General features: G+C 42.6%; 1 protein-coding gene across 3 annotated transcripts in view; it reads left to right on the top strand.

The window, feature by feature from the left end:
• The window catches only part of TXNDC16 (thioredoxin domain containing 16), a 171,013-nt gene that overhangs the window by 16,428 nt on the left and 131,289 nt on the right, over positions 1-23,296 (top strand). For all 3 annotated transcript variants that reach the window (XM_073609963.1, XM_073609964.1, XM_073609965.1), the window contains exons 4-7: positions 2,303-2,385; positions 6,548-6,609; positions 9,985-10,059; positions 22,760-22,881. In XM_073609963.1, the coding sequence (XP_073466064.1) occupies positions 2,303-2,385; positions 6,548-6,609; positions 9,985-10,059; positions 22,760-22,881 (342 nt within the window). The remainder of the gene's footprint in view (positions 1-2,302; positions 2,386-6,547; positions 6,610-9,984; positions 10,060-22,759; positions 22,882-23,296) is intronic.

The raw sequence follows: 23,296 nt of genomic DNA, 5'->3' as shown, positions 1-23,296 counted from the left end.
TACATTGGTGTCAGTGGGGAAGATAACCCTTTTACATTGGTGGTCAATGAGAAGAATGCTCCCATTACAGGTAGATGAAAAGATCATTGGTGTCATTAGTTAAATGCTCAAGGAACCCCTAAAAACCTCTGGAGGAACCTTTGTGTTTCATGGAGCCTTGGTTGAGAAAGGCTGCTCTAGCAGATTTTTTCCTTTTCTTCCCATCAGGACATAAGACACTTTTTGGCTGGTCCATTCACACCAAATATGTTTTGGATGCTTGTTTTATTCCCAATGCACAGACAGTAAAAAGCCGTTCACCCTACATTGCATTTGAGTATATTTAATAATAATAAACCTTGGCGCCAACACAGAATGTTAACACACTAAAAAATCAAAAATGTTAAGCTGCTCCTTTAAGTGATAAAACCTGCTCTGAAAAGGAAACCAATGAAAAGCAAGGCGCTAGCATATATATTGTAATTACATATAATTAAAGAGTGAATAATAATCCAGATAAGCTTAAAAATCAAAAATAGTGACAAAAACTTTTAAATAATATCACAGTCCAGAAAAAAATATATTCCTAAATCTTTGCAGGGAAAATAACGCTGCTCACTATGCTCCTGTTTGTAAGCGTGCCTGAAATACTCCTTATAAAAGGTGCTCCACCACAATGTGTACAAAATTCATGCTTACCGACAACATCTATAATATGCGCCTTTGGTATCTTAGGGTACCACCCCTTTGTATGTTATATTCACAGAAGCCACCCTGGTAGTGATATTTGGGAAATTGCCAACAGCTTTTCTCCTCAGGCATAAATGGCCGAGACCCAGGGAAAAAATAAATAATAATGAAAAAGATTGGTACCAAAGGCGCATATTATAGATGTTGTCGGGAAGCGTGCATTTTGTACACATTGTGGTGGAGCACCTTTTATAAGGAGTATTTCAGACACTCTTACAAACAGGAGCACAGTGATTTGGAGTTTTTTTCCCTGCAAAGATTTAGGAATATATATTTTTTCTGGACTGTGATATTATTTCAATTTTTCTTTCACTATTTTGGACTTTTAAGCTTTTCTGGATTATTATTCACTATTTCATTATATGTAATTACTATATATATGTGCTAGCGCCTTGCTTTTCATTGGTTTCCATTGCATTTGTGTGAACTGAAAAGAGTACTGCAAGCTGCATTTTTATGTAATGGAACGCAATGTTACTCTGTATAAAGAAATGCAAAACGGTGTGAATGGATCCTTACACGTTACGTAGCCTGCACTTAACATGAAGAAATATATCTGATACTAGGTCTTAGACATGTGCAATTTGATTAGTTCCGAATTCTTTTCTTAACGAATTTTGACAAATTTGTTAATTCTGAATTTCCGAAATTCAGAATTTCCGAATTTTCAAATTTCCGAATATTCGAAATTTCGGAAATTCGAAAATTCGAAATTAGGAAATTCAAATATTCGAAATGTCATCTATTTTTAAATTTGGAAATTTGAAAATCCAAGAATAAGATTGAAAATCTGAAAATTCAAAAGAATGAAAATTCGAAAACCCCAAAAATCTGAAATAATAACTAATTAATAATATATATTAAATTATACAGTAGGTACTGGAATTTACTTTCAAATTTGGCTGTTAGTGAACGTAACAAGTATGAATTTATCCGAAGTTACGAATTATCTGAAATAACAAATGCCGCATCTAAACGAATGGAGTGTAACCTTTTTATTATTATTATTTATTATTAATTCGTTATTTCGGATAATTCGTAACTTCAGATACATTTGTATTTGTTACGTTCACAAACGGCCAAATTTGAAAGGAAATTCCAATACCTATAATTTAATATTTATTATTATTTCAAATGTTACTGATTTTCTTTCTTTTTTTCAGATTTTTGAATTTTCGAATTTTTGAATTTCCGAATTCCGGAAATTCGAAAATCCGAAAATTCGATATCGGAAATTTGAAAATGCGAATTTTCGGTTTTCAGAATTTCCGAATTCCGAATTTTCGAATTTCCGAATCTCCGAAAAAAGCAAAAAAACGGATGAAACGAAAACGAACACATTTTTTGTCAGTGCACATGTCTACTAGGTCTACTCTAAGATCATTAGTAACGTTTTTTTTCCACACGTTGATGTGGAAACTATCAGTAATAAGTGTTTTATTACATAAAGAGTTACATTTCAACAGCTACACTGGGGATGTGGTTTATTCTCAATTCAGCTGCAGAGATGGAAGTTTTCCTTAGTTCCTAAACTACTTCCTTAATTTCTAAGTATTTGTGCGTTTCATTTCAGAGTTTGCCAACAATGTCATTTTTCTGGAGGAATTACAAAAATCTGCTGGGGTTCTGGAGGACTATGGGATTTATGTTGCCAAGGTAAAGTCTTTAACAAAACATGCAAAATATTGCCAACAATTTTGACATTTTTTTTTTTGTTCTACCAAAAAAAAAAAAAAAAAAGGATTAAAAGGTATATTTCAGAAAACCTTTATGTTGATAGAAGCTACAGATAGGGAATATTCAAAGAGGTCTTGTACTGTGGAAGCTTTGCCCAAAAAGGCAGGCAGAGGGCAAAGGACCAGTCACTAGTATCTCCCTATAATATATATAGATGTCTTTCGCGCTACCAATGAAGAGTGTCCAAAGAATGTTTTAAACGTAAGAGAACCAATTCACAGCCGCTAAGCATATTCACACTCCCATAATCTGTGTATAAAATATTAAAAACAAACAAATGCAGCGCTATGTGATATATCACTCATGCAGGTGAAAAAATATATATAATTGCCGTGGGCAATGCGCGAGTGAATGTTGGAGCAACTTGAATTCCCAAACAAAGAATAGAAATGGTGAAAAAATATATAAATGAAATACTTGTTGTCAAGCAAGTGCACAGTGAAGGAAATATAAAACAATTGAAGTAAACATCAAAATATCAAATCTTAATTTCAGCAAGTCCACAGTGAGAAAAAAATATATATATTCCAAACTTATTTTCAGCACGTCCACAGTGAAAAAAAAAAATATATATATATAATATAAGCAATCAAGGGCCCAGTAAAAGAAATATAAAAACATTGAAGTAAACATCAAAGTATCAAAAATTCTTAATTTCAGCAAGTCCACAGTGAAAAAAAAAATATATTCAAAACTTATTTTCAGCAAGTACACGGTGAAAAAAAAAAAAAAATATATAATATAAGCAATCAAGGGTCCAGTAAAAGAAATATAAAAACATTGAAGTAAACATCAAAGTGTCAAAAATTCTTAATTTCAGCAAGTCCACAGTGAAAAAAAAAATATATTCAAAACTTATTTTCAGCTTACTTATTTTAAGTACACGGTGAAAAAAAAAAATAAAAATATATATATATATATTATAATATAATTTCCCATAAAGTGACTCTGTAATGATAATCCAAATAATATTAACCGTGGTGACTTCACACTCGTGCTCCCCCCTGTGTGACTGCGCTCACCTCCAATTTTGTGACTGCACAATTAAGTTTGGTCCACAACAGCAGCAGAACCACCTCTGGGCTCTAAGTAGCAGGATTTACAGGCTTCCCCAGGTGTAATCCAAAGGTGGTATGCTCAAATTAAAATACAAAAGAGGCCAGAGCATTATCGTTTAAATATAAAAATTTATTGTAGGTAAACATCAGGGTACTTACACTTTATGGGTACTTGCAGCGCACCAGATTATAGAAAACAACATACAATGTTAAAATCCTCTCCAAATGGTTTGCAGGCTTGTGTGAATCAGCAGCTAGCTCAGAGAGCAAGTGACTGTCTCTTCCACCGCCCTGGCCCCTCCCCTACGCGTGACGACACAGGACGATCGCATGTCTTCCTCAGGGGTATCTGAGTTTGGAATATATATATTTTTATCACTGTGGAATTGTTGAAATTAAGATTTTTTGATGTTTACTTACATTTTTTTATATTTCCTTCACTGTGCACTTGCTTGACAACAAGTATTTCATGTATATATTTTTTCACCATATATATTCTTTGTTTGAGAATTCAAGTTGCTCCAACATTCTCTTGTGCATTGCCCATAGCAATTATGTATATTTTTTCACCTGAGTGATTTATGACATAGCGCTGCATTTGTTTATTTTTAATATTTTTACTAGTATCTCCCTGCTACTGATCTTTTCCCCATTACTGACTTACCATGCCTTCTTCTGCACTGTATGTCTGTGTGGAAGCAGCCATTTTGGTAGAGGCAGAGCTTTGCTTTCTCCGGTAAGAAATACACCCCCTCCTTTCCATGGTTGAAAGATGACTGGAGGTGGAATATTCATAAAGCAGCAGGAGAGAGGGAGGAAGCTCAGATCAACAGAATGAATGAAGCAGAAGCAGGCACATTATTGCACTACAGGTTCTCAGGTACAACTGTCCCTCCAGCAAAGAGAACAGTGAACAGCACAGCAGTCACATGTAATGGGGTGCACTGCAAACACTGAAAGAATTCAGATGAAAGGCAATTTTGTCAGGTTGCTGTTTCGAGACAATTTACGTTTATGTTTCTATGCTTCCACCTCTCCCTGTACTGTTCAATTACTACAAGAGGCTGATACCAAGTTAATTTCAGGCACTTACACTGCTTTATAATGAAACAAAAAGCAGCGCATATATTATGCTATAACCACGAAGAAGTGATAATTGTTATGCAACATACTAAACAGGGAGAAGATCAATAAAAAAAAAATGTCCAAAAAATACACTGTGAAATGTATTAATTTGTGCACCTCCAAGGTGAGTATTAGAAAAAATAAAGAGTCCCAAACAATGGCTTCATGTGTGCTTGAAAAGGAATCCAGGAATAGCCAGGGTGACACCAGAGGGTGAAAGATCCACACCAGAGGCTTACCAGAATGCCAGTGACCCCCTTATTCATGGTGGTCAAAGCTCGCTCTATCAGACAATGAGGATAAGTCTCATGGAAGGAACAAACATCAATACAGGTAACAATGGGGATGTGTCCAGCAATCAAATGAGTTCTAACTTGCTCTCAGCAAACCGTGGCATGTATAAAGTAAGAGCTCAACATAGTTTAATATTGTCAAACATCTTAATTTATTGTAAAGTATTGCACTTACATGGTTAAAACTTGTAAAATCAAGATATAGGGGATGGCGCTGTGTAAAACAGAGAGTGTAAAAGTGAGTGTTTTTAAAGTGACAAGTGCTTTGGTGCATGATACAATCCTACATAAATTATAAAATATAAAAAATAAAAAAATAAATTATGATGAAAAAAATAATAATAAAGGATGTGAATGAACCAAAAACTAATACATATTATAAAGTGATAAATCCTTATTGAAATTGCAAGTAATTATATTCCTAATACATAAATATATATATTGAGCAACCTCAATCCTTATTGTATCTAAACTGTAAAGCGTGTATTAATAAAACTGCAAAGTGACAAGTGTTTAAACTGCAAAAGGTTTGTTTGTCAGACCCCAGTGCAACACACACACTACAATTATGTGAGAAAACCATTAAAAATTAAAACCAGTCCATAAACCAAGTGTATCAAAAAAAATATGTATCAAAGATATATCAAAAATATATATATTAAAATGTGTATAAAAAATGTATCAAAAAATATATATATGTAGTCCCAAATAGTTCATATAGTGGTACAATATACAGTGCAATAGGTCATATAGTGCATTTCCCAGAAGATTCTTCTTTATCAATGGAGATCCATGCAATACTTTTGGCAATTTCCCCCCAATCTGATTGCACTCACCGGAGCTCCCTGCCCCTGCAGGGGTATGAGCGTGTGATGTTAGTCCTCTGCCTCTAATCGCTCCGATCCCACCGGTGCCAGTATCCTTCCACTTAGTTCAATCCAAGTGAACCACTCATTGAGGAGGGGAGGGGGACTCACTGCCCCTTGCTGCAGCACATATCCCAACCAGGCTTCCACCAGAATTATGGCCTGTTAACTTTAGTGCCCTCTTGCTAGTCTGTTTCTGGACTGGTTAATGGTTAAAACTTGTAACAAAGCATGTAAAAAATGGCAGAAACGAAGACCAGTCCTCCTCCAGTAACCAAAATGGCCGACGTTCGGCACAGTAGCATATGTACGTGGCTCTTCCCTATGCGTTTCATCAGAGATGACATCATCTGGGGGCACGGTGTATTTTTTATATTGATATTTTCACTGTTTAGTATGTTGCATAACGATTATCACTTCTTTATGGTTATAGCATAATATATGCGCTGCACTTTTGTTTTATTATATTTGATGTACCTGGTATCAAAGGTATAAGTGTTTAGCGGCTACTATTTGTTTAAATCACTAGCGTGGATTTTTTTCCCCTTTTTTTACTTACACTGCTTTAGTAGTGTATTAATAAATTATGACCTGCAATAATCTGTGTTTTTTATATCTGCCTGGATGTCAGCTTTAACTTTGAATTTATCAAGGAAGTGTGCACCCAGGTTTTTATTATCTGTATTTTCACTGTGATAATTCAAATGATCTGGTTTTATGTTTCCATTTTCCCGGTCAGGTTAATTGCGTGAAAGAAGACACCATCAAGTTCTGTTCAGAAGGAAATGCTTACTTCTTCAGGTAAACAATTACTTTTAATCCAGGTTATCACTGACAGCTTAGGACTCCCCTCAACCAATCAGAGTGGCTTTCAATCATGTGATCCCTATGTTAGCGATAACAGGCATTGCATGCGGGCTGGAGGTTTCACTGGAAAAAATACAATGTAGAAACCTTAAAGGATAAGTGCAATTTAAAACAAAGCGCACTTATCCTTTTTTTTTTTTTTTTGCCCCCTAACCTAAGGGCCTTTTCACACTGATGCGCTTTTGATGTGCTCCCATTGACTTACAGCGGAAGGTGGCTTTTTGGTGTGCTTTTGAAGCAGACTTTTTAAAGTGCAGCGCACTTGCAGTGTGAACAGTTACATAGGATTTCATGGGGAATATTTTCATGCACTTTTGTTGCCCTGGAAAGCGTGGAAAAGGGGCACCGGTGTGAAAGCAGCGTAACCCACCCTTCCCCTCCCAGAGATGCATACTCATCTCTATCTGATTTCTTGTTGACATCCTGTGATGTAAGTCTTCACTTCCTGGCCACACCTGGAAGTCCCATAGACTTCTACAGGACTGTCTCCAGTTTTTGGATACAGCCCAATCGAAAAACCTTTGGGGATGTAATGCACAGGCATTACCACAACACTGAAAACTTGCACCACTGCATGTAAACAAAAAAAAAACTGCAGTCACTGGATCGAGGTAATCTGTACATCTGTGGAGGAGAAGGGTGAATTAGGTTACGTCAGAAGAAGTGGGACAAAAGGGATCAATTTTGTCATCAGTCTGAATTGTAGCTGTAATTGCCTATTATTAAAGCGATTCTAAACCTTCATTTTATTTAAATGATAAATATGTCTACTTACCTGCTTTGTGCAGTGGTTTTGGACAGAACAGCCCTGAACCTCCTGGTTCCTCCTCTTGGGTGAGTGCTCCCATAGCAAGCTGCTTGCTATGGAGGCACTCATGCAGATTCGATCCTGAGCCACACTGCCTGCATCCTTAGACACAGACAGTCTGACTTGGCCTTGCTCCCTCGCCACAGGATTTGATGTGGCTCCCGCTACTGGCTCTCTGTCCTGTGAGGAGAGAAAAGGCGGAGAGAGCCAACGCTCTCGGAAACGGCACTGGACCAAGATCAGGCTCAAGTAAGTATTTAGGGGGAGCTGGGGGGGGATCCTGATCACAGAAGGCTTTTTACAGAAAAAGGAAAAAATCTCCTAAAGTGGTTCTAAAGGCAGAAGTTTTTTTTTTTTCATCTTAATGCATGTCCGGGAAATTTTGAGTTTCTCCCTATAAGCAAATAGTTTCTTTTGTGTTTAAAAGCACAAATACAGCTCTCTTATATAATGCCAGGAAAGCACACTTGTATGTCTCCAAGTAACACAGACAAACGCTGATATCACGTTGAGCTCAGCAGAATCCTGCCTTTAAATGCTTTACTCCTTTTATTTATACTGTCAACATGAATAAAAAAAGGAAGGTGGTGTCTTCAGAATCAGTCAATCAGACACTTGTATTCTTTCAAAAGAACCAATCACACACACATGTATATTTTCAAATAGAAAAACAGTAGTGACGTATGCAGACGGTCATGTGCAGAGCCATGCGGCAAGCGTTTTGTGAGACACAAAGGACTCACAATTTGAACGCTACTTTCATGGCTCTGAACACGATCGGGTGCACATTCCCACTGCTACCAATGACGCGAGCCATACTCTATCATGGCTCAGTGGGCCATAAATTTGTATGGTTATGCTATGGTTCCCATGTATGCAAGTCTGCTTACTTAGTAGTTTAGATGCGGTCACCATGGAGTGGCCAGTCCCTTGGTGAGGCATAAACAAACATCCTTAAAAGAGCAAACAGATCTGCCATGTCCACGGGAAGGTTTCCGCAGCCAATGGTCTTCCACCAAGGTCTGTATGTGCGAATATGCTCATATGAGCGTATTACAGCAAAACTCACACTGGAGGACATCTGACAACATACATTAATAAAAATTTCCACAAAAATGCATTCGATTCATTAAGATAAATGTGTGCAGCAGCCCCCCTAATACTTACCTGAGCCCCATCTCAATCCAGCGATGTTGCACAAGAGTCTTGGGTGTCTGAGACTCTCCCTCCTCATTGGCTGAGACAGCAGCAGGTGCCATTGTTTCCCCCTGCTGTCAATCAAAGTCAGTGAGCCAATTAGGAGAGAGTGGATGGGGCCAAGCCACGGCTCCGTATCTGAATGGACACACAGAGCATCTGCTCGGCTTGGGTGCCCCCATAGCAAGCTGCTTGCTGTGGGGGCACTCGGCAGAAGAGAGGGGCCAGGAGTGCCGATGAGGGACTCCAAAAAAGGAGGATCTGGGCTACTCTGTGCAAAACCACTGTGCAGAGCAGGTAAGTTTATCGTGTTTGTTATTTTTAAACAAAAAAAAAAAAAACAAGACTTTAAAGGATATGAAAAGGTTCCTTTTTTAAAAAAACAAACATGTTATACTTACCTCCTCTGTGCAGTTAATTTTGCATAGAATGCACTAAGGTGAAAATTTTTGAGGGTTTACAACCGCTTTAATATTACTTTAAGCCTTTAGAACCAATTTTACAAAAATGGAAACACAATTAATTTAAAAAAATGAAAATTAGTCATAGAGTTATTGTCACAATAACTGAGACATACTGATGCTTTTAAATTTGGCCTCGGCCTCGAGACATCAATGACCTCATGTCATTAAAGGACTTATGCCACGTACACACGACCGGACTTTCCGGCAGAAAAGCATTCCAATCGTGTGTGGGCTTCATCGGACTTTTTCTTTCTAAAATTCTGACGGACCTAGAAATAGAACATGTTTCAAATCTTTCCGACGGAATCAGTTCCTATCGGAAAAACAGCTCGTCTGTATGCTATTCCGACGGACCAAAAACGACGCAAGGGCAGCTATTGGCTACTGGCTATTGAACTTCCTTTTTCTAGTCCCGTTGTACATCATCGCGCTCTAAACGATCGGACTTTGGTGTGATCGTGTGTAGGAAAGTCCATTTCAGCGGAACTCCATCGGAAAGACCGTCGGAATCTATTCTGATGGAAAGTCCGGTTGTGTGTACCCGGCATAAGTAGCATCTAAGGTGAAAACTGCCTCACTTATAGCAACCAATACACAGTTTAATTTTCTAACCTCCACTAGCAACATGACAGGTGGCTGCACAGACTTTTATTCCACTCTTAATACATTATGGGGAATATTTATGAAACATTTAATTTGGGATTACCAAACTTTCATTGCAGGTGAATCTTTCTGATGCATGCTTTTTAAAGCATATTTGGTGAAAGCCACCTTCACGGCTTTATAAATATGTGTGCAGAATAAGATGGCCTAACTTGATTACTATTTGTTTTTCTCTAGGGGGACAAAACTACTAAGGGAATTCCCCACTGACACCCTGTTTGATGTCAACGCTATTGTCGCCAACGTTTTATTGTGAGTACATAAGGGGCAGACATATTTACTGATTACATAGGCAGCACTGCCTCCTGCAAGTCTGGAGCAAGAAAAAAAAAATCTGATCTGACGGCAAATTCACACTAGTAGGAAAGCTCTTTTCTGCTGCGACAGCTCTCCTTTGTCACCACATTGCCCCCCCTCCCTTTTATTTTGTTTTTTGTCTTGTACAGTAACTCACAAAAGTGAGTACACCCCTCACATTTTTGTAAATATTTTATTGTATCTTTTCATGTGACAACACTGAAGAAATTACACTTTGCTACAATGTAGTAGTGAGTGTACAGCTTGTATAACAGTGTAAATTTGCTGTCCCCTCAAAATAACTCAACACACAGCCATTAATGTCTCAACCGCTGGCAACAGTGAAAATGTTGCCAGTGAAAATGTCCAAATTTGGCCCAATTAGCCATTTTCCCTCCCCGGTGTCATGTGACTCGTTAGAGTTACAAGGTCTCAGGTGTGAATGGGGAGCGGGTGTGTTAAATTTGGTGTCATTGCTCTCACTCTCTCATACTGGTCACTGGAAGTTCAACATGGCACCTCATGGCAAAGAACTCTCTGAGGATCTGAGAAAAAGAATTGTTGCTCTACATAAGAATGGCCTAGGGCAGTGATGGCGAATCTTGGCAGTGCAGATGAACATCATGGTAAATGTAGTTCCAAAACATCTGGGGTGCCAAAGTTCGCCATCACTGGCCTAGGGTATAAGAAGATTGCCAAGACCCTGAAACTGAGCTGCAGCACGGTGGCCAAGACCACACAGAAGTTTAACAGGACAGTTCCACTCAGAACAGGCCTCGCATGGTCGACCAAAAAAGGTTGAGTGCACGTGCTCAGCGTCATATCCAGAGGTTGTCTTTGGGAAATAGACATATGAGTGCTGCCAGCATTGCTGCAGAGGTTGAAGGGGTGGGGGGTCAGCCTGTCAGTGCTCAGACCATTTGCTGTGCACTGCATTAAATTAATCTGCATGGCTGTCATCCCAGAAGGAAGCCTCTTCTAAAGATGATGCACAAACAAAGCCAGTTTGCTAAAGATAAGCAGACTAAGGACATGGATTACTAGAACCATGTCCTGTGGTCTGATGAGACTAAGATAAACTTATTTGGTTCAGATGATGTCAAGTGTGTGTGCCGGCAACCAGGTGAGGACTACAAAGACAAGTGTGTCTTGCCTACAGTCAAGCATGGCGGTGGGAGTGTCATGGTCTGGGGCTGCATGAGTGCTGCCGGCACTGGGGAGCAACAGTTCATTGAGGGAACCATGAATGCCAACATGTACGGTGACATACTGAAGCAGAGCATGATCCCCTCCCTTTGGAGACTGGGCCGCAGTGCAGTATTCCAACATGATAACGACCCCAAACACACCTCCAAGACGACCACTGTCTTGCCAAGGAAGCTGAGGGTAAAGGTGATGGACTGGCCAAGCATGTTTCCAGACCTAAACACTATTGAGCACAGGGGCAGATCCAGAGCCTAGTCTCGGGAGGGGCACTGCCAGAAAATACAATTTTTTGCAGGCAATTTATCAGGAAAATGGCTGGTATTGGCACTTCAATCATCACGGCACCATGGTTTTTATGGTAACAGGATGATTGTATCGCGTTATTTCTATTATTACATTGTATTATAAAATGAAATAGTTCAACTAACCATAATACAGAATCAGTGGGAGCCCCGAATGTGTAACTTGCCACGTCTCCTGCCACAAGTTACAGATTGTCACTTGCCACACGTTGCGGATTGTCCACTTGCCACGTCACCTGCCACAAGTTGCAGATTGTCCACTTGCCACGTCACTCTGCAGACCGCAAGGTGGAGAAGATGGAGGGAGGAGGTGGGTGGAGCCAACACTCACTCAGAGAAGGAGGAATGCTGGCGCTCTGCCACTGACAGTGGACGCTGGACATTTTAACTAGTCTGTCTAAACTACAGCATTAACTGTTCCCCTATTTGAGGCTCCTGTCACGTCGGCTCTGAGACTCACTGACCTGACTCCTCTGAGACTCGAGTCCGACGTGACTCACTGACTTCACTCGTTGCTAGACGCCAGGCGGCCCAGGCGCTAGCAACGAGTGCAGGGAAAAGGCTCCACCCACCTCCTCCGGCTCCTGGTCAGTGCGGCGCAGCGGCTTAATAATAAAATTAATAACATTAGATGAGTCTCTCGGCGCCGCTGATGTGAGAGAGAGACTCAGGCAGAGGCAAGTGGGGGGCAGTTGCCCTGTTGCCCCCCCCCCTGGATCCGCCCCTGATTGAGCATCTGTGGGGCATCCTCAAACGGAAGGTGGATGAGCTCAAGGTCTCTAACATCCACCAGCTCTGTGATGTCGTCATGAAGGAATGGAAGAGGACTCCAGTAGCAGCCTGTGAAGCTCTGGTGAACTCCATGCCCAAGAGGGTTAATGCAGTGCTGGAAAATATGGCGGCCACACAAAATATTGACACTTTGGGCCCAATTTGGACATTTTCACTTAGGGGTGTACTCACTTTTGTTGCCAGCAGTTTAGACATTAATGGCTGTGTGTTGAGTTGTTTTGAGGGGACAGCAAATTTACACTGTTATACAAGCTGTACACTCACTACTTAACATTGTAGCAAAGTGTAATTTCTTTGGTGTTGTCACATGAAAAGATATAATAAAATATTTACAAAAATGTGAGGGGTGTACTCACTTTTGTGAGATACTGTAAGAGCTTTTTCTTTCTCGAACATCACGGGACACAGAGCCACAGTAATTACTGATGGGTTATATAGGTATCACTGGTGATTGGACACTGGCACACCCTATCAGGAAGTTCAACCCCCTATATAATCCCTCCCCCTTGCAGGGATACCTCAGTTTTTACGCCAGTGTCTTAGGTGATGGACGTGTAAAGATGTCCTGTGCTGAGCTCCAAAGGGAATATCCTAAGATCCTATACTGGGGCAAGCCAGGCGAACCGGATCCATTCAAAGTGTCTTTTCATGGCCGAATTGAATGGTACCCGGGCCTCGTGTCCGAAGAAACGAGGTTTTACCCGTAATGCTTCTCTTTTTAGAGAGCTGGACCCCGCAGATCAGAAAATGGCTTTAAACTTCCTAATTTCTGGCGAGATGCTTTACGGTCCCAGAACTGTTGGATCCCCCTACTGATGGGGGCCCCAGTCTCTGACGGTTTTTTCAAACGGAGCCCACCATGAGAGGTGAAGATTGGGTCTGTGTAAACAGCACCCTGCGGCTGGATAAGGTAAGAGGAGATTCCACAGAATTTTTGAGTTCTAGTGGCTTTTCTCCTTTAAGGTAAATGCATGCTATGCCTATTGTGACCACCGGGGGCTGCCAAGAGCACAAACCTACACATGCTGACTCTGTCTCAGGTGTTGTAATCGCTGTTTATGTCCCAGCGTCTCAAGCAGGCTGCAAACAGGTAAGGTGGAAAGGGGGATTTCTCATGTTTGAATGTTCCCCCCCAGGCTAGAGAGGGGCCACAGGGGTCTAGAAAGTGGTTATACCACCCGGGCTCTGTGGCCTAATGGCCACCATCTCTCAAGATAGCCGTTCAGGCAGATCTTGTTACCAGCCCCACCCCCCCCATCCCCAGCCTTTCTCCGGAAGCATGACAGGAGAGTCGGCAGCGCGGGAAGCGCTCGTTTTTTTCAAAACTCGAGGGGGGGGGGGGGGGGCGGTAGAGGAGGGGGCGGGACGTCAGCACAGAGTGCTTAGACTCCCACTCAGGCCAGCTGCAGGCTATTAAAGGCACTCTGTACAGGTGCACTCAGCCTTCTGAGAGACACAGAGCTGACGGTTGCATGTAAGGTGGGACACAGGCATTCTCCTAGGCAGCATTTACTGAAGTAACACCAGACTGAGCATTGGGTAGCAAGGCTTTTAGCCAGACTACATCGCTCAGCGGGCAGTGTTCATTTGTATACCTCACACCTTGTTGCTTTGCACTATGGGTAGAAGAGGTTCAAGCACCCCAGGAACCAGAGACACTAGGGGATCTCGTTCAGGTTCTGAGGGCCCCCTGTCGGCAGCATCCTCCCCCCCTAAAGATGGGCCAGGGACGGCTAGCCAGGGAGAGCCATCGGGGTCAGGGGCTACACCTGCTTCTGGCACTTCAGCCCCTGTATATATTACACAAGAGGTTTTTTCCTCAACCATTAATGGTCTAGAGGAAAGATTAATGGCCGTGATTACGTCTTCACTCAGTGGAAGAAAATGCACTAGGCTTTCCTCTGTTCCCCAAGACCCTCAGACAGAGGAGCTCTGGGATAAAGGAGATGAATCCCTTTCAGAGGATCGGGATGGGATGGATGATTCCTCTTCGGAGGATTCAGGTGGAGAGGGACCCTCTGCGACTTCCCAAGAGGAGAAAGTCTTAGTGCAGATCCTCACTGGATTGGTCCGCTCCACATTTAAGTTGCCCATACCTGAAACTGCTAAAGAATCCTCTTCTGCTTTGGGGTCACTGAAACCTTTCCAAGCAGCACATGCTTTTCCTGTTCATACTTTACTTGAAAAGCTTATTTATTCTGAGTGGGATCACCCAGACAAACGTTTTTTTCCGCCGAGAAAGTTTTCAACACTTTATCCGATGGAAGAAAAGTTTATTAAAATGTGGGGAATACGGCTATTGATGCCGCCATTTCCTCCGTAAATAATAGCCTGACTTGTCCTGTAGACAATGCTCAGATGCTCAGGGATCCTGTAGATAAAAGGATGGAATCCCTATTGAAGGATGTTTTCTCCTTAGCAGGATCAGTGGCCCAACCTGCAGTAGCAGCGATTGGAGTCTGTCAATACTTAAGAGACCATGTTAAGCAGGTCATCAAAGTATTACCTGAACAGCAGGCCCAGGGGTTTGCTAACCTTCCAGCGGCCTTATGCTTTGTGGTTGACGCCATTAGAGATTCTATCGTGCAAACCTCCCGTCTTTCACTGGGGTTGGTGCATATACGTAGAATCCTATGGTTGAAAAATTGGTCAGCCGAAGCACCATGTAAGAAGCTACTGGCTGGGTTTCCATTTCGTGGTGCAAGGTTGTTTGGAGAGGACTTGGATAACTATATCAAGAGAATCTCTTGTGGGAAAAGCACTCTCTTACCTGTCAAGAAGAAGAGTAAGCGTCCCTCTTTCAAACGGACTCTTCCCCAGCGCCGGGGGCTTCAGCCTCCAGGCAGTTTCGACGGCCGCCTCCATCGGGGTTCAGAGACAAGAGTCAACCCCAGGGACAAAAGAAGTCCTGGGGAAAGAAGCCTACTAGGCAAAACACTAAGACCTCTGCATGAGGGGGCGTCCCCACTCACTCGAGTGGGGGGAAGACTGCGACAGTTCTCAGAGCTCTGGCAGGAGGACTTCCAGGACAGATGGGTAATCTCCACGGTAACCTTAGGGTACAAGCTGGAGTTTCAGGAATTCCCCTCTCCTCGGTTCCTCAGATCAAATGTTCCCAGAGACCCAGAGAAGAAGCAGTCGCTCCTTCTAGCGTTAGAGCGACTTTTGTCGCAGGAGGTCATTATGATAGTTCCCGCAAAGGACCAGGGATTGGGCTTCTATTCCAACCTTTTTACGGTCCAAAAGCCAAATGGGGATGTCAGGCCCATTCTGGACTTAAGGGATCTGAACCGATTCCTAAGGATTCAATCCTTCCGCATGGAATCAATTCGAACAGTAGTTCCCACCCTGCAGGGAGGAGAATTTCTGGCATCAATAGACATCAGAGATGCATATCTGCATGTGCCCATTTTTCCTGCTCATCAGAAGTTTCTGCGCTTCGAGGTAGGAGGGCGCCATTTCCAGTTTGTGGCTCTGCCTTTCGGGATAGCCACTGCACCTCGAGTGTTCACAAAGATCTTGGCTCCTCCTCTGGCCAGATTAAGGGCTCAGGGTATAGCTGTCATTGCATACCTAGACGACCTGCTCTTGATAGACCGGTCGGTAGCCTCTTTGAAGGGAAACTTGAGGACCACGGTCAGGTATCTAGAACACCTGGGTTGGATCCTCAACTTAGAAAAGTCTTTCCTAAAACCAGTAAGAAGACTGGAGTATTAAGGTCTGATTATAGATACAAGCCAGGAGAAGATATTTCTACCCCAGGCAAAGATCACTGCTTTGAGAGAGCTGATTCTGACAGTAAGGACCAAGAAGGGTCCCTCAGTCCGCCTTTGTATGAGGCTACTAGGGAAGATGGTGTCTTCATTCGAAGCAGTTCCCTATGCTCAGTTTCACTCAAGAATGCTGCAACACAGTATTCTGTCGACCTGGAACAAGAAGGTTCAGGCATTAGACTTTCCGATGCACCTGTCGCATGCGGTGCGTCAGAGCCTCAATTGGTGGCTCATACCCGAAAACCTGCAGAAGGGGAAATCCTTTCTACCGGTTACCTGGACGGTGGTAACAACAGATGCCAGTCTGTCAGGTTGGGGAGCAGTTCTGGAACAGGCTGCGGTCCAAGGGGTATGGTCCAAGACAGAGAGGACCTTACCCATCAACATTCTGGAGATCCGGGCGATACATCTAGCTCTAAAAGCCTGGACTATCAGGCTACAGGGTTGTCCGGTCAGGATCCAGTCCGACAATGCCACAGCAGTGGCTTATGTCAATCATCAGGGAGGCACCCGGAGCCGAGCTGCTCAAAAAGAGGTGAACCAGATCTTAGTCTGGGCAGAGATGCATGTGCCATGCATATCGGCAGTTTTCATCCCGGGAATAGAAAATTGGCAGGCGGACTATCTAAGTCGCCAGCAGTTACTTCCAGGGGAATGGTCTCTGCATCCCGACGTCTTTTGGGCCATATGCCAAAGATGGGGGGTTCCAGATGTAGATCTCTTTGCATCCCGATTCAACAAAAAGATAGACAGATTTGTGGCAAGGACAAAAGATCCTCTTGCATGCGGGACGGATGCGTTGGTGATTCCGTGGCATCGGTTCTCACTGATTTACGCATTCCCGCCTATTCTGCTACTATCACGACTCCTTCGCAGGATCAGGCAGGAAAGGAAGTCGGTACTTCTGGTGGCCCCCGCTTGGCCCAGAAGGACTTGGTATGCAGAAATAGTAAGGATGACGGTGGGTTCCCCGTGGACCCTACCGGTACACCCAGACCTGTTATCTCAAGGTCCAGTGTTCCATCCTGCCTTACAAACGCTAAATTTGACGGTTTGGCTATTGAGACCCACGTTCTGAAGAGTCGTGGGCTCTCAGGTCCTGTCATATCTACCTTGATTAATGCAAGGAAGCCAGCTTCCAGGATGATTTATCATAGAGTCTGGAAGGCTTATATAACCTGGTGTGAATCCAGAGGTTGGCATCCCAGGAAATATGTCATAGGTAGAATCCTTGATTTTCTACAGATGGGATTAGAGATGAAGCTGGCCTTGAGTACCATCAAGGGCCAGGTTTCTGCTTTATCAGTATTATTTCAGCGGCCACTTGTTTCGCATTCTTTGGTCCGAAACTTTATGCAGGGGGTGATGCGTCTTAATCCTCCGGTTAAAGCGCCCCTAAACCCCTGGGACTTGAATTTGGTCCTGGCTGTGTTACAGAAACAGCCTTTTGAACCAATAAGTCAGATTCCTTTGGTCTTGTTGACAAGGAAATTAATTTTTCTGGTGGCCATCTCTTCTGCTAGAAGAGTATCAGAATTAGCAGCTCTTTCCTGTAAGGAGCCTTATTTGATTATACACAAGGATAGAGTGGTACTACGCCCTCATCCTAGTTGTTTACCGAAGGTGGTTTCTGATTTTCATTTAAACCAAGACATTGTTCTACCTTCCTTTTTTCCAGATCCCTGTTCTCCGGAAGAGAGATCTCTACATTCGTTGGATGTAGTAAAAGCAGTTAAGGCCTATCTAGGGGCAACTACTCAGATCCGCAAGACGGATGTTTTGTTTGTGCTGCCAGAGGGTCCCAATAGAGGACAGACAGCGTCAAAAGCTACCATTTCTAAATGGATTCGACAGTTGATCATTCAAGCTTACGGTTTGAAACAGAAGATTCCTCCGTTTCAGATTAGGGCACATTCCACAAGGGCTATTGGTGCTTCTTGGGCAGTGCATCACCGGGCCTCTATGGCTCAAATCTGCAAGGCCGCAACCTGGTCTTCAGTTCATACATTCACCAGATTCTATCAGGTGGATGTGAGAAGGCATGAGGATATCGCCTTTGGGCGTAGTGTGCTGCAGGCAGCGGTACAGGGTCCTCAGGTCTGATTGCACCCTACTTGGTCGTGGTTCCCCCCCCCTCAGGTAGCATTGCTCTGGGACATCCCATCAGTAATTACTGTGGCTCTGTGTCCCGTGATGTTCGAGAAAGAAAATAGGATTTTTTAAAACAGCTTACCTGTAAAATCCTTTTCTTTCGAAGGACATCACGGGACACAGAGGTCCCGCCCCTCTTCTAATACACTATATTGCTTGGCTACAAAACTGAGGTATCCCTGCAAGGGGGAGGGATTATATAGGGGGTTGAACTTCCTGATAGGGTGTGCCAGTGTCCAATCACCAGTGATACCTATATAACCCATCAGTAATTACTGTGGCTCTGTGTCCCGTGATGTCCTTCGAAAGAAAAGGATTTTACAGGTAAGCTGTTTTAAAAAATCCTATTATTTGAAGTGTACAAAACATATACTTCATTCACTACAATGTCGGGCCGGTGCACTGTGATAAAATGCAACATGTCCTGCATTTTATCGCAGCACAGCGATAGGCTGTATTGCAGTGTGAATGGGACACATAGGAAACAATTTTTTGTGTGTCCCTGCGGTGACAGATGTTTTACCATGCAGTAAAACTCCTGTCACTGCTTAGTCCTCATGCACACGGACGTTTTTACAGCTGCTTTTTTGAGCTTTTTTTGCAGCTTAAAAAGGCCTGTCTATGTTAGTCTATGGCTTCATGCCCACCTAGGCGTTTTTGAGCTGCAAGTGGCATAGGCGTTTTTAAGCTGTAAAAAAAACCCAGGACCAGTGGGTTCTGAGAGACGTTTTTCAGCTGTAAAAATGCTCTAACGCTGAAAAACGCTCAAAAACGTCATTCACCAACATTTTTTAGCGTTTTTGATCCATTGAAAAAAAAAAAAAACGCTCAAAAACGCTAACGCGGAAAAACGCTCAAAAATGCTCAAAAACGCTAAAAAACGCTATTGCAAAAACGCTGAAAAACGCTGAAAAAAGTTAAAAAAAATCACTGCAAAGATACTGGCGTTTTCATAACGTTTTTTTAACAGCCTGTGTGCATAAGGGCTAATAGTGTAAATTGGCCCTGATCAGGGGCGGACAGTATGTAAAAATCTGTGTTTTTTAAAAAATCCCAAGATTATAGCTGCCCCGCCTCTCCGGTACATTTTCAGTGTGTGTGTGTGTGTATGTGTATTCTGTGTGTGTATATTGTGCGTCTGTGTGTGTGTATAATTTATTGCCTGGGGGCCCCATAATCTCCTATTGCCTGGGGGCCCCATAATCTTCTCCTATTGCCCGGTGGCCCCATAATCTTCTCCTATTGCCCGGGGGCCCCATGAGTTGTCAGTCCGCCCCTGGCCCTGATGATACAGCAATTACTTTCCTCTGTGTAAGCTGGGTCTTCTGTCAGCATGCTATAGTGTAGAGAGACAAACGCATAATTTTCTGGGTTTAAAGGCTACGTCCACCTTTTGAAATAAAAAATTCACATACTGCATGTTTGCAGCAAAAAAGTGCATTTATTATTTTTTGCGAATGAGTATGCAAAGCAATACAACTGCGATCATTGGATCATGCGTGCAGTGCTAAGCTACTATGGACTTCTTCTCATACTCTCTGTCTGTACTGAGGGTGTTCTATCGGGTTGAGGTCAGGACTCTGAGCAGGTCAGTCAAGTTCCTCCACCCCTAACTCGCTTATCCATGTCTTTATGGACCTTGCTTTGTACACTGGTGCGCAAACTGTTCCCACAATGTTGGGAGCATGAATTTGTCCAAAATGTCTTGGTATGCTGACGCCTTAAGAGTTCCCTTCACTGGAACTAAGGGGCCAAACCCAACCCCTGCAAAAACAACCCCACACCATAATCACCCCTCCACAAAATAATCTGGACCAGTGCACAAAGCAAGGTCCATAAAGACATGAATGAGCGAGTTTGGGGTGGAGGAACTTGATTGGCCTGCACAGAGTCCTCACCTCAACCTGATAGAACACCTTTGGGATGAATTAGAGCGGAGACTGCGAGCCAGGCCTTCTCATCCAACATCAGTGCCTGACCTCAAATGCGCTTCTGGAAGAATGGTCAAACATTCCCATAGACACACTCCTAAACCTTGTGGACAGCCTTCCCAGAAGCTGTTATAGCTGAAAAGGACGGGCCAGCTCAATATTGAACCCTACGGATTAAGATGCCATTAAAGTTCATGTGCGTGTAAAGGCAGGCATCCCAATACTTTTGATAATATAGTGTATGTCCGTTTACACCTGCCTTCCTCCAATCTGGTCCACTAATAAAAACAGAAAGGGATCCATCCATTTAGGTGGATCGGAACGTAGTCGGGTGTAAATGGACAGCGGAGCCTGTTTACTCCTGGCCGCCATAGAGCAGAGTGGGTTGTGTCCGTGTCCACTCTGCAAAAATTGAGCAGACATGGATGTGTCACCCTTCCGCTCTGCTCCCATTATCAGAGGATCTGTGAGCCGATTCCCTGCTGATTGGAACGGAATCCACCCCGTGTGAAAGGGGCCCCTTGTGGGTGGGAGAGGAGGGTTATGTCTGCATGTCTCCATGTTGCAGGTTACACAAGGTAGTTTGTAATATGGTGTAAAAGGTGGAGTTAGTTTTTAGATCACCTCAGCCTGGCCACTTTTGCAGGTAAAGCTATGTAAAACATTAAGTGTCTGTATTGTTTAAAACTCAGTAATACAGTCTCACCCTGATTTGCACATGCTCAGTTGCTCTCTATTTTTAGGCACTGCTGAGTTTGTAGAGGCCGATCTGCTGACAGCCTTAACCACATGCCAACCAGCGTACGGCGATATACGTCGGCACAATGGCAAATGGGCATACTGGTATGCTCCCTTTAAAAAGCGGCATTGTGGTCGCGCGCCCGCCGTGTGTTCCATGACCGCGGGTCCCGCGGACTCTATGTCAGCCAGGTGCCCGCAATTGTGTCATGGAGCGGAAGAACGGGGAGATGTAAACAAGGCATTTCCCCGTTCTGCCTTATGACATGACAGAAATCACTGCTCCCTTTCATCAGGAGCAGTGATTGCTGTCATGTCAGTGGTAGCCCCTCCCCCCACAGTTAGAATCACTCCCTAGGACACACAACACCTTCATCGCCCCCTAGTGGTTAACCCCTTCCCTGCCAGTGTCATTTACACAGTAATCAGTGCATTTTTATAGCACTTTTTGCTGTATAAATGACAATGGTCACAAAATAGTGTCAAAAGTGTCCGATGTGTCCGCCATAATGTCACAGTCACGATAAAAATCGCAGAGCTCCGACATTACTAATTAAAAAAAAATAATAAAAATGCCATAAAACTATCCCCTATTTTGTAGACGCTATAACTTTTGTGCAAACCAATCAATATACGCTTATTGCGATTTTTTTTTTTTTTTTTTTTAACAAAAATATGTAAAAGAATACATATCGGCCTAAACTGAGCAAAAATAATTTTTTTTTTATATATTTTTGGGGGATATTTATTATAGCAAAAAGTAAAAAATATTGCTTTTTTTTCAAAATTGTCGCTCTTTTTTTGCTTATAGCGCAAAAAATAAAAACCGCAGAGGTGATCAAATACCACCAAAAGAAATCTTTATTTGTGGGGGGGGAAAAGGACGTCAATTTTGTTTGGGTGCAACGTCGCGACGCAGTGCCGAATCGCAAAAAGTGCTCTGGTCAGGAAGGGGGTAAATCCTTCCGGGGCTGAAGTGGTTAAAGTGGATTTGAACCCTCCTATCCTTTACAGCCAAGGAAGCTGCTTCTGTTTAATCTGCAACTTCCATGGTGCTGCACATGTGATCATTTATGACACCAGCCATTTGATGGTCTGTTTAGTCGAGGACACAACCAAATGTGACAGCAATCCAGGAAATCCAGCATTTTCAGGAATGTAACTGTTTTTTTGAAACTGTTAAAATTGATGGATTTAGTTTTGCTTTATGATTTACTGCTGTTCAGGGGCTTTGGGCTTCAGCGAAATGGAAGCCTCAAACAAGAAGAATCAGGAGCAATGCTGGAGGCAATTTACAGCACACACTCATTTTGGTGGCATAATTATTAATGTGGAATGTATGTTCCTTGATAAAGAACATTTATTTTTATAAAGTTGTTATTGGGTAAAGATCCGCTTTAAGTTCTTTGTCTGAAACTTGGCAAGGTAAAATGGTAAGGCCTGGTTCACACCTATGCATTTTTTAGTGCATTTTCCATTTTGCAGAAACGCACTACAGACCATTTAACATGGTCTCCTATGGATGTAGTTCACATCTGTGCATTTTATGGAAAGGGCCAGGGACTTTTTTCTGGTTTTTGGTTCCATAGACTTAAATGGATGAAAAACGTGTATTGAAATATGCAAAATGCACCTGGCATATGCAAACTGCAACCTGCATAGGCGTGAACCAGGCCTTAAAGTGAATCAGCTTGTATGTTGGTAATGTTTTTAAATTACAATTATTTTCTCCTTTTAACTTTTCTCATCCGTTATCTTTTAGTGTTTTGCTTTATAATAAAGTAAAATATATCACCTCCATATTGGAACTTCAAAACTTAGAAGATGCCATGAAAGGGAAGAAAAACTTTATTTTTGTCTACGTCCAGGCAGTTGGAACGCCAGGTATGGCATACAGTGAAAAAATACAACCAATCAGATGAGTTGAAATACAAACACTATATGGTGAAAAGTTTATGGACATTGAGTTATCACACACACTATATGAACTTGTTAGACATTCCATGCCAAAGCCGTGACCATTAATATGGAGTCCACCCAATAAAAACCTCACATGGGTTCTAACACCTAATAACTCATTTTTGAACTAATTGATCTGACTGCAATTTCCCTTTACAAAGAACATTTAGTTTCTGCAGCGCTTTCATCCCTGAGTTCAGTTTCTGTTTTAGCTTTAGGGTGAATTCACACTGCTTGTTCATTAACTTGCAGATCAGTCAGAGCGATACAACGCTTCATCCGCTCTAAATTTCCGGCTGTCTAGGGGGCAGTGTGGTGCATGATTTAGCGCGCCACACTG

This window comes from Aquarana catesbeiana, linkage group LG13 (assembly GCF_042186555.1).
Source record: "Aquarana catesbeiana isolate 2022-GZ linkage group LG13, ASM4218655v1, whole genome shotgun sequence".
Classification (NCBI taxonomy): Eukaryota; Metazoa; Chordata; class Amphibia; order Anura; family Ranidae; genus Aquarana; species Aquarana catesbeiana.
This window is presented reverse-complemented; position numbering and strand designations above follow the sequence as displayed.